Source organism: Clinocottus analis, unplaced genomic scaffold (assembly GCF_023055335.1).
Source record: "Clinocottus analis isolate CAN_PGR_092001 unplaced genomic scaffold, fCliAna1.0.p SCAF_9, whole genome shotgun sequence".
Classification (NCBI taxonomy): Eukaryota; Metazoa; Chordata; class Actinopteri; order Perciformes; family Cottidae; genus Clinocottus; species Clinocottus analis.
Window position 1 is genome coordinate 3,990,141 of NW_027176251.1, and position 12,360 is coordinate 4,002,500.

Below are 12,360 nucleotides of genomic sequence, written 5' to 3' on the forward strand. Positions count from 1 at the left end.
ACGACACATTGCTATAAAGTGTGGCTAATTCCTTCAAGAAAAGTCTTTAGGAATGCAGATTTACGGATAAAGTTCATAAAGGGCTCAACATGTCTGCGAGAGAGCCGGAGAGAGAGAGGGGGACACTCGATGGTTTGACAGAACTAAACCCTCACGCGCTTCACGGGAGCGCGCCTCCAGGTCCGTGAGTCCACGAGGGTGGAGATTAGAATCAGGCCTTTGGTGCGGCGCACAAAGTCTGCCTGTTTGTCCTCTTACCTTTCTAAACATGGCTGCCATGAAGAAAATACTAGTTGCTGCTGTTGTTGCTGCCGTTGCAGCTTTCGTTGGACACCGATTTATGAAACTAAAGTAAGTGTGTTTTGGAGTAAGTTGTAATGCTTCTCTATGTAGACAGTTACCTGTATTAGTGAGAGATGTGGTGCATGAAGGGAGCTCGTTTACAAGTGTATTAGTAACCAAGCTCTGCTCACGTTAATGACTATAAACCGGTAGACTTTCTGTTTGGTTTTCCTGTAAACAAAAAACGTTGTCAATTAATTTGTTTTGCAGAGAAATTTCCCTTGCTTCCAGAGAAGTGACTGTGAAACACCTCAACTGTCATTATATAAAGAATATTGGTAGGCAATCACAACTTTGTGTTCATGCCATCATCTCAATTTTGGCATTTCCATTCATGAAGAGTTTGAAGTCCAGTTGACTGTCAAGTATCAACACAATGGGAGAGTGTGAGAGTAATACAACTATACAAGTGAAAAGTGTAAACATGTTATTTTGTTTCGTACAGAATATGGAGCAGAAGATATCACAGTTCTACGAGATGGCCTGGCCTTTCTAAGCACAGTATGACACTTATCACAACTGCAGGAATCTTAAGCCCTGCATCATTGCAGTTTCGTGAAATCACACTATGTGAATCTATACCATGTAACATGATGCATCAACCGGTTTAAATTAGTTGTGATTACCAGTTTGTAAGTATTGACCTCCTCAAGCATAATTATTGAAATGCACCAACGTCTTACATGCACTGTTTTCCGCTCCAGGGGTTAAAATTTCCCGGACTGCCTTCATTCTCTGATGAACCAGGAAAGATGTATGTTATGGATCTGCTTCATCCAAAGCCAACTGCAGTGGAGCTGCAAATCAAAGGAGAGCTGGACCTGAGCTCTTTCAACCCACACGGCATTAGTGCATACGTCGATGAGGCAGGTAAAGTACAAACCAGATGCAACATCTCAATGATAGAACAAAGAAAATATGCGCTTGAAACTTAATTCATTTGATAAAGCGGATGGATTTTTGCTGTTCTTCTCGTTGCTGCAGCGTTCAAACAATGAACATTAATCTCGAAAGAGTTTTTAGTGTTTATATTTCAACATTGAAAACAAAAGTCTTGGTCTAAATGGTGCAGGAAAAGGGCTTGAAAAGACCACAAAACAACATTAGACAAATAAAGTTTCAGTTTCTTCAAATCAAACGAAATCTTTCAGGCACTGTGGTTGGTAGGATGAGCACTCATCTAATGCATACACATTTAAATAGACTGGAAGTGAGTCTCTGGTGCTCTCCGTGTTTTAGGCCAAATGTTTCAGTTTAAAGAAGCCAGTAAATTAGGGAGTAAGGGACAGAAAGGGAAACCAGTAGTTACAACCACAGGTTTCCTCTGTTGACTCATGCAACAAAGCCCTGCAGATACATGTGTCTAATTGTCATGCAGCAGATTGGTGAACAACCTCAAGTGCTTACTCGTTTCTCATTCACTCGTGATGAGGAAACCCAGAATACTCCCATAAAATAGAAAAAAGGATTACAACTTGCAATAGTGCGATAGTTATACCAAAACACTGGTCAAACACTGACATAATTGTTTCTATTCAAACATTAATATATTGTTATATAGTGATATTCAAACATCTTACGAGGTTCAGCGTTAAGGTGCATGATTTGTATGTGCCAAAGGTAAAAGTGGAGAATAATGACGACGCATTGTGTTTGTTCACAGATGACTCTGTGTACCTGTTTGTTGTCAATCACCCTCAACACAAAAGCCAAGTGGAGATCTTTCATTTAGTTCAGGAGAACACACTTGTACACCTAAAAACTATTACCCACCCTTTACTCCACAGGTATGTAGTCGACAGTATAATAAACCCAGGACAGCATCACATATTCTACATTTGACAATCTCGAGGTGATTTGTATCTCATTCTTTGTGTTTTTCAGTGTCAATGACATCGTTGCAGTCGGCGTAGACAGCTTTTATGCCACCAATTATCAACCTTCTCCAAATGATGTGCTCAACACTCTGACTGTCTTGCTGGGTTTCGCCTGGTGTGATGTGGTTTACTACAGTCCAAAGGAAGTGAGGGTGGCGGCCGATGGCTTTCTGTCCGCAAACGGCATCAACATATCCCCTGACAAACGGTTATTCTCAATTCATTTCTAATTTAATTCTCTGTGGTGTTTAATCCTACTGTGTTTCCCCAGCACTATGTTTCCATTGCACTGCTAAAATAATAAAACAGGAATGTTTTTTTTTTTATTTTATTGCAGGTATATTTATGTTTCAGATATCATGGGCCATTTGGTCGACATTTATGAGAGAAAAGAAGGGGAGCAATTAGTTCACCTTAAGGTAATACAGTGTTTTCTTATTTTCTATCCTCAGGCCCAAAATACAAATGTATTAGAGTACTGGTTGTATGGAAGCCCATTTCTGACACACACTAAAAAAAAAATGAGGACCCAAAAAAAATAAAAATAAAATGAGGACAATAAAAATAAAAAAAAAATTATCAACTTTTTTTTTTTTGGTTCTAATTTATTTATTCTTTTTTTTGGTCCTAATTTCTATTTTTATTTGTTTTGTCCTAATATTATTATTATTTTGGTCCTATTTTTTTTTTTTGCGTGTGTGGCGGAAATGGGCTTCCATAAATTTGACGTTTTCATAAATTATGCTTATATGCTTTCCATCTTCTCATTAAACTCTCAGCAATAAATAAATAAAGTGTGTTCCCCAAATACCATTACTTTTCTTTTTTCGCAAAAGAATCCTAATAACACATTTGTTCATGCTTTGTTTCAGTTTTTCAGACAGAAAATAATCATCCGTTGACTGTATGTAATGTTTCTCAACAGTCTGTAGCCGTTGGGTCCCTCTGTGATAACATCGAGGTGGACCACAAGACGGGTGACTTATGGCTGGGTTGCCACCCAAATGGCATGAAGTTGGCAGTGTATGACCCTGAAGATCCACCCGGCTCCGAAGTTAGCGTTTTGTCTTTGTTTCAGCGTTGTCATTGATATTTAGAATAGAATATGTCTCTATTGTCCACTAAGGTGGAAATCTGACAAGAAACAGCAACATATGAATGAAGCAGATACGCAGCTCATAAAACATGAAGACAAGGTCATATTACACATTAAAACAGTTCAATAGCTGTGGCCTAAATCTCCTCAGTCCCTTTGTTGTGTAAACAATATTGATGGCACTTGGATGAACTACTTCACATTTTCAGCTCCTAATGTTACTTCATAGCCTTCTGGAGCTCAAGAGCTCAGACTGGCTGAGGAGAGAATAGGATTCATCTGCCAGGATCACATAGAAAAGGAGTAGAGCTGATTTCCATGTTCATTTGACTAGAACAAAAGAAAATGGCGATTGTTATGAGCTGTTATGGAGCTGTTATGGTGACAACAAAGGTCAGGAAAGTGTTGTTGCAGCACTCCGGGAGCATGGCAGAGTTAGCAAGCTAGCTAGCTATGAGCTAGTTAACTGGTTAACATGCTCTAATGTGACAGTTGTTCCAGAAAAGGAACTGAACAAAGTTGTCTGCTGTACGCTGTAACACGAGTGTGTGTGCATAAAGCTTTAAGTGGCTAACATACTCAGTTACTCTCTGTTTAGTTTTTACAAAGTTCGCTAATTCAGTTGCAATAGCCATGGTTCACATGAAAATGGCTGCCACCCTGACCAACCTGCTACTTTGATTTGAATGTCTTCTTCTGTTCTATTTAAAAGTGATTTTTGGGTTTGCCAACTATTTTGCTCGCCAATGACACAAGCCTCGAAAGTTAACTCTTCGATCTAAAGTTTGGATTGTCTGACCCACCGTATGTAGACTGTATTAGGTTTAAGTCTGCCATTTGCCACTTTCCCTATCTGCGCTACGTGTTGTGCAAGGGCACTGTGGCTGCATTCTTTGTCCAAGATTGGGAAAAGAAATTGCTAAGATGTTTCTTTAGTTGACACAGAGCTGGGAAGATAGGGCTGGCTACGCAAGACTACAGTTAAGGTGACCGTACCAGGCAGGAAAGTGGCCTGATACTTTTCCTCCTGTTTCCTCCAGGTTCTCCGGATCAAGAACATTCTCTCAGATCATCCAGTAGTGAGCCAGGAGTACGTTGATAACGGCCATGTGCTCATAGCCTCCACTGTAGCAGCTCCCCATGAGGGAAAGTTGCTAATTGGCTCTGTTTTCCACAAAGCCCTATATTGTGATTTGAAATAATCTGTATCTGTTTGATAATAGAAATGTAAAGCATGATTTGGATTGATATGGAATAGAAATAATAAAATACTGTTTACACTTGCTCATTGTGTTTATGTCATTGTAAAGCAAGAAACAGTCTAACATTTATTTAGTCTAATTTTTACAAAATGTTTGTTCTCTCAATACATTCCAGTATATAAAACAGTATTTATAAAATATTTCATCCATTTTCATCTGTATCCATTAACACATTCTTCTCTGCTACCTTGGATATCGTAAATCTAGACCCTCCACCAGCAGGAGGCTGTACACTTTCCTCTTCCGTGGCATCTGCTTTCGACACAGTGAAAACAATCCCATGAGATTCTGAAACAAGTGGACAACTGTCCTTGTTCTCTTCATTATCCGTCCTCGCACATTCAGGGTCTTCGTTGCTTTCTTGTATTACAGGACTGAACTCAGGTGCGCCTTTGTCCACGGCACGCTCCGCATTTATGAACACTTCGCTGATGCTGATCATTCGTCTGCGCCGAGGCGAGTGATCCAGGGTCCGGATGTTGGTGGTCAGGATGTCACTGCAGCTCTTCGAGCGGTTTATGTTGGCTGCAGGGTTTAATGTGTAGGCTCCAATCTCATTGATGACAGTGCTGTAGTCTTCATCCTTCTCTGATAGGAAGTTGAAGATGTCGATAACGGACGGCCTTCCTTGTGAGTTGTGCTTCTCCTCTACAGACAGAGGTTCCTCGTGATCGAGATTTCTGTGCTTGTGTCTTCTTTTCTTTAGCACCTTGTGAGCTTTCACAACCATGTGGACGTTCCAGCTGAAGAACAGAGACAGCCAGGCCAGGCCCATGTAGATCCACAACTCTGCACACACCCGGTAGAGTCCGGGGTATTCAATGTCTGGATTTACACCTGAAATGAGAGTCGACGCAGCCGTGTGACTTTTAGAACAAAGATCCGAACAAAACTGGCTCACTGATAACCTCATAGAAACATGAACTCTCTGAAATAAATGAAACCAACCTGCCACATAATCTCCAAAACCAACTGTTGTGAGCGTGATGAAGGAGAAGTAAAAGCCCTCCAGGTAGCTCCATCCTTCCATAGACATGAAAATGAATGGAGGGATCAACAGGTGCACCAACAGCCCCCATAACAGGAACAAGGCTGTGCAGGTTAACTGCACCTTTTTCTGACAGAGCGGAGAAAAGAAACACACAAAATGTTAAAATAACTCCAATAGAGCTACCTTTTACACCATAACTTCAGCTTTCAGTAAGATTCTCACCACTGAAACGCCTTTACGGATCATAACTTGGGACAGACGTTTGGCCCGGTCTCCAAAGAATGAGCCCAGCTCGCTTATCCACACCAGACACAGAGGGATCCCACACAGACCATACAGGATGCAGAACCCACGGCCTCCGTCAGTCTTGGGAGCAACATTACCGTAACCTGTAGATTACGACAGGAAATATGAAGGCACAACTCTAAGAGAAATAAGTAATATGTTATAAGGGCCATTCTACCGAATTGGATTAAAGTCAGTTTGGAAATTTAAAAAAATAAAGGTTTTTTTTCCTGAAACTTTGTCCGTTTATATATTGTACCATATCTAAAGTACACATCTAGTAAAAGAACCGCCAATTTAAATGATTATGTAACGTAAATTATTGACTTTATTATTGTTAATAAGTAATTGATCAATGCTTTATGGGTGTGAGGTAAAGCAATAAAGTCTTTTGTTCGCCAGATTGAAAGAAAACATGCCTAATACATATTACCTTCTATTATTACATGCTTTGTCATTTTAGTTTGCGTAGTTATTTATTTGCAGGAAGATCTATTTGTTTGATCACTTACAAAGCCATTGATTCACAAATAGCAAAATATCTCATTGTTAAAAAAAACAGTGTAAGCCATATATTAATAATTAATTAATCACAACCAGGGCTCTCAAGATGATTTCAAGACAACACCAAAAATACTTGTTTTTCGTTCTTGATGATTAATGTATAAATCATTCACGAGTAATTCATCTTACAAAGTAGTGTTGTGCTTTTTTTTGCACATTTCTGTCTTTTCCTCATGAATTATTGAAATGGCTACAATAGTACTCTCACACATGAGAGTACGATTACATATTGATTTAATCTGTGTGAAATACTGTATATGTCTTATACAAACCGATGGTGGTGACTATGGTGGCAGCAAAGATGACAGAGTTGACCCAGTCCCACGAGTTTCGGTGTGTGTCTCCAGTGATGGTCACACCTCGGCCAGCAGCATTTGACACTATCTGCGTGATCACACACATTGAAAACGTTCACTATGGCTTATTTCGGAAATGACCATCACAACATATGCAACTATTGTCAGCGGACACACCTTGCGCAAACATGAACATATTTGCGGTGAAGGGAAACAAGCTCCTTCACGCTCGGCGCGTTAAGTTTAAGTCACGAACAGCTCGCAACTACTCTGCGATCGAACAAACAAACACACTTCCACAAAGAGCATTTGAGTCGTTTCATTGTAGGGGAATTCACTTTAGCCATATTGATGGTCCTTAATCAGGAAAAACCGGTTCTGTGTTGTCCCGATACGTAAAAGTGACGAACTTCCCTTTTACTCTTACTGTTTCCTAAACACAGTCCATCCAATAACTTTGTGAGAGTTGTTGGTAACGCTGGGAAAGTTACTCACGCTATAATGTCAGGATAAATGGAAAACATATTTCTAACAGGTTCATACCTCCAAAATCTCACTCAGACTTTCCTCTGTTAAGCAGGCGTGTTTCTTCAAAATGTTTTCCTTCTGTTGGATATACTCGTCTCTGGCTGACGTCCAGTTTGGCTCTTCGAGAATTTGGAATATTGCGGCACCGATCGAGAGGTAGAAAATAATACAAGAAGTTAAAAAAGGACCTTTATCCGCCATACTAAAGTCATAACTTCAATCCGTCGCCGAGCCCGGTTTTATTCCTTTGAGGTCTGTGGTTATCCTTCCTGTGCCGCTTTCTTCCTGGTAAAACACAATATGGGGTTGCCACGCTGCTCTCCCTGGGGGCTGATACTAACTCAGCTCCATTGTTCAATGGAACATTGCATCTGGCACTGTGTTGTGAATAAGAACAGTAGTATCCTATATGATAGTGAAGACAAAAAAACATGTACAGTCTCACAAAACTGTTAAAAAAACAAACAAAAAAATGTGGTTTCAAAACATTCGTGCAGATGGCGTTACATTGTCTCTGTGGATGCAACATCAACATATGAGCTGGTTTATAGGAAATACGAAGCTATACATGTATCCTTTCTTTTATTATCACAGAATACCTGCATGGAACAATTATAAAAACACGCGCCAGGGGGCAACATGTGTTGAGCAGCCGTATGAACTGCACGGCGCGTGTTGGTGCAGACAGTTGCTCTTATCTTCATCCAGAAGGTTGAAGTAAAGTGTGGAAAGTGACGCGCACTGGGTGGATCCTGGCTGCTCAGCACGATAATGGATGAGAGGGGTTTTCTGTCTGTCTGTGTGTCTGTCTGTGTGTCTGTCTGTCTATTTGTCTATTTATTTATCAAAAGAAAGACACAGGTGCACTAATGTGATGGGATACACCTTTATGTAATAATGTATTTTGATAAATTACTTGGGCAGTGCCAACACTGGCCAGTGGGTTTTAGGTAACACAGATGTTGACAGATGTTCTGGCTGTAACAGCTGCTTTGTAACTGTGCTTTGCCTTTTGGGAATTCACACTGTTGTTTTTTTTTGAGAGACATACTCAATGTCAGATGGAGCCAGACAGACAAATATATTTGTGTGTCAACCTGATACACTATACTTTACTTGAGGGGACACACAGGTGGTCACCATAAGTTTACAATGCATTTCCAATGATCCCATTTACACATGTTTTAAGAAATAAAATACACTCTTCTTGGAATAATATGTTGAGTCTGATACATCACTCCACCCCCAAACAAATTAGATTGTTGAAAACAATTTAATGACAGTGGAACACTACTATTACATGCATCACTTTATTTTAGGAGGCCACACAAATAGTAACTTTACTATGTCATCTAACAAGAAAGTAATGATTAGTCACATCTGCATGACAACCAGGACCATGAATTGCTTGGAGACTATAAATAGATTTACGCTGTTGCAAAGAGGGTCCTAAAAATAAATAATGACAGTAATCTTTACCTGCAACTCGACCGCCATACATGCACACACACGCACAACAGCGCCCCCGTGTGGAGCTAAGTGGCTCCAGCAACAGGGGCAGTGATCGTGACTTTGCTGATATCACTGGCACTGGCAGTTGTTGAATAAACGCTTAATCTCTAACCACACATTCCTCTGAGGCCCAGAAACCGATACTTCAATCCAGTAAACATACAGCAGAATAACTGCACCTGTTTTGCACTGAGGTGAGATTTTGATAAGGAATCCTTTTTGCCAACATTATATTCCTCCTTAATTAAAGTGCATATTCCCATCTGTGTTGAAGCCGTTTGGATTACTTCATCCACTCACAACCACAGTGCTCCAGAAACTATACCGCACCTGAGTCACTTGTAGAGGTAAACAGAAATGCAATGACGTGTAAGTATAATGTTATCTCTTGCTACTACCAGTTTATGATCATTTTAAAGTAACGACTAATTTACTGTAGTAAAGTAAGTCGTCCAACATTTATTCAGTGTGAAAAAATAAATTAAAAAAACCTACAAAAATGGAAACCGATAAATATTACACAACAGTAAAGGCTACTGCACATTTTGAAGGTACATAAGTAGTATTCCACTTTACTTTTGCCACTCTATACTCCCAGTTCAGAGGGGGAATATATATATATATATATATATATATATATATATATATATATATATATATATATATATATATATATATATATATATATATATATGTTAAAGATGCACTTTGTGAATGCAGATAACGTATTACTATATAGATCATGATATCCCGCAGTATAGCTGCAACATTATGGACATGCATCAACGATTATAATAAATTATAATGTTTACATTTATACAATCTATACATTATTACGCAATTGTCTATTGTACATAATGAGTACTTTTACTTTTGTTCTCCGACTTTAGGTATATTTAGATGCTGACCCTTTAGGTGCCCACCTCGGATCTCCACCCATCGCCGCTAATTGCTTCGTCATTGCAGCTGCGACACCGCCTCTCTCTCTCTCTCTCTCTCTCTCTCTCTCTCTCTCTCTCTCTCTCTCTCTCTCTCTCTCTCTCTCTCTCTCTCTCTCTCTCTCTCTCTCTCTCTCTCTGTGGAGACCTCGGGCGAGCGAGCCTCCAACTTGTCGTGAAGGGAAACACCGGACTCATGGCAGCGCGCTAAAGGTGAAGGAAACTCACAGAAGAGGCAGCTGTCTGCTCAGGTAGGACTCGCCTGCTCACCCGCCGTCGGTGCGTTGACATTTGCATTTTATTATTATTATGAATGTCCCGTCTGCGCGCGCCGGTTCGTTCAGAGTTCACTGTTACGTATTTAGAAGGATTATGTCAAACACGACGAGGTCAGAAATGTCTGTTCCGTTCGCCTACCGGGGATAATAAGAACCGGGACAACCCGCTCCGGGTCCGTCGAGGTTCTGCTAACTATGAACAGAACTGTCAGCCAAAGGTTTGGTGTGAGGTGGCGTCACGAGCCGAGGGACTTTGCGCCAAATACTTTTGCACCTAGCTTACTGAGCACAAACAGGACAACACACTCACAGGTGAACAGGTAGGGTACCCTACAGGAAGTGAATGCGTTTCATGTGTCTGTTTATGATAACAGGGGTAGTAATCTAGTGTGTTAACATACGTATTCATTACAGGAACAACTGTGACTTGCCTACTTTTAAACTGCTATTCATGTTCTGATTCAGCACATCAACGAGATTATGTGATACCTTCACAGTCGTAATGTTCAGTATTTAAGTGCAGCAGAGCATTTTACACCTCCTTGACTATATGTGCAGCCCTCATTTTTCATTACTTTTTGTAAACTGTCACATAGTTGAAGTATTTTACTGAATTTATCCTTTTTTCCCTCTCTCTCTCTGACCTGGTCTGGGCTTGTCCTCTCCATCTACGATGACCTTCTACATCAATGTGAGTACCAATCACTAACTAAGTTGTATGAAAAAAGTATAGAAGTTTCACAAAGATATAGGAGCAGAGTTTTGCTCCTCGATGTGGCTAAGTTGGAGGGTATTGTGCTGATATTTTACAAGAGAGTACATAGAGAGTAACAATTATTTTACCTTTATATATTTGTATGCACCGCCATATGATTTAAAGGTCATGCAGAGTATAGTTAAAATCAAACGGCAACTCTCAGCTGCAAAGCGCATTTCATTTCTATTTATGCAACGATTCAACTAAGTCATCATTCCTTATAGAGACTATTAAATATTTATTCTTCATGATTTCTATTTGACCAACCACCCTACTGGGATCTGAGGGAAGACTCTGTATCTTACAGAGCTTGTTAAACTAAGCGTTTCTGCCATGAAACTTTCTTTATTTGTGTGGAAAAAGCACATTATTTTCTAAAAGAGAAATGTATGGCATCTTGTTTATAGTTCAGCATCAAACAGATCGGAAAAATAGATTGTGAAGGAACCTTACTGAGAGTTAAAATAATGACGCACTGCCGTTAATAACCTACGTGTGCCCACACCAAACTAGTTTTGGGAGGGGTAGTGTGACACATACACATCTTTATCTCTCATGAACACATGCCCCTCTGCGCTGACATAGAGTAGTATTGGTGGGGATCTCTCTCTCTCTCAGCACATAATTAACGTTGCAGTGTGTTTAGTGATTTGATATTTCACCATGGAGTGTTTTTATTTTATAGTACACATTTTTATACCAAGATCACACTGTGTACAGTGTTTCTTGTTTATATTATTGTTGCTATATTGTTTGTTTTTACCATGTGAAGTGCTTTGAGTACCTTTTTTAAAGTGCTCAACAAATAAAATGTATCATTAGGATTATTAATGTTTAATATATGAAGAAAATGTGGGTTGGAATTAACATTCGGCCAGTGTTTACTGCAAACCTGTCAGACTGACTGTTCAGTCAAATCAGCCACACACATATTGAATAAACTGCCTCTCCACCAGGTGGCAGTGTAAACTAAGAAATACATCCATTTACAGTAGCGTTAGATGATCAAACACAATGCAGCGTGTACTTAGGTGGCCTAGAATGTCTGCCACAATCTGTTCAGTGTACTGTGAGCTCCAGGGCTTGGTACTGTCTTCTAAAGATATCTCAGATGACATCCAAGTGCATGCATAATATAAGCACTTCCTTTCCAATCTGGCTCATCGGTGAGCATTGTTTCTGGATGCAAATGTTTATCGCAGTTCCACTAGCTGCTGAAACTCTGTAACAATTTTTTTTGGGAAAGTTATCCTGCCATATTCTCTGTGTTAAGTTATAGCACATGATGCTATTAATTTAAAACGTAATGTCCTGACTCCTCCCTTTGCTATAGCATCATACTGTGCTATTTAAATTATCTATGATGTGCATGAAGGTGAGAATTCAAACTTGGCCCACGACAAGAAGGGTGGGCAACATGTCTGCTGGCAGAAAGGAGCAGAAACATGGACCATTCCTGGTTCATGAATTCTTCATAACATAATGGTGCACTATGAATATTGATGCGCTGTTACCATCAATCCCGTTAGTGCTCTTGAGAGCTCCTGGGCACAAATATAACCCCTGCAACTGTGTCTCCATCACAAATTCATATTTAAAGCATATTCAAAGCTGCGCAAGTTGTTTTACACAAG

General features: G+C 39.9%; 2 protein-coding genes across 2 annotated transcripts; one reads left to right on the plus strand and one right to left on the minus strand.

Moving 5' to 3' along the window:
- The first annotated feature begins 246 nt into the window (after nucleotides 1-246).
- Nucleotides 247-4,517, plus strand: LOC137781361 (serum paraoxonase/arylesterase 2-like). The gene is made up of 9 exons (XM_068570081.1): nucleotides 247-351; nucleotides 553-620; nucleotides 788-843; nucleotides 1,047-1,212; nucleotides 2,006-2,129; nucleotides 2,227-2,427; nucleotides 2,557-2,638; nucleotides 3,145-3,273; nucleotides 4,356-4,517. Exons 1-9 carry the CDS (start codon nucleotides 269-271, stop codon nucleotides 4,515-4,517), a joined length of 1,071 nt encoding a protein of 356 aa, XP_068426182.1. The 5' UTR covers nucleotides 247-268.
- A 200-nt stretch (nucleotides 4,518-4,717) lies between these two features.
- LOC137781602 (potassium channel subfamily K member 5-like) lies at nucleotides 4,718-7,483 on the minus strand. The gene is made up of 5 exons (XM_068570474.1): nucleotides 7,257-7,483; nucleotides 6,690-6,801; nucleotides 5,791-5,957; nucleotides 5,526-5,694; nucleotides 4,718-5,414 (listed from the first exon to the last, which is right to left on the minus strand). Exons 1-5 carry the CDS (start codon nucleotides 7,440-7,442, stop codon nucleotides 4,720-4,722), a joined length of 1,329 nt encoding a protein of 442 aa, XP_068426575.1. The 5' UTR covers nucleotides 7,443-7,483; the 3' UTR covers nucleotides 4,718-4,719.
- Between the last annotated feature and the right edge of the window lie 4,877 nt (nucleotides 7,484-12,360).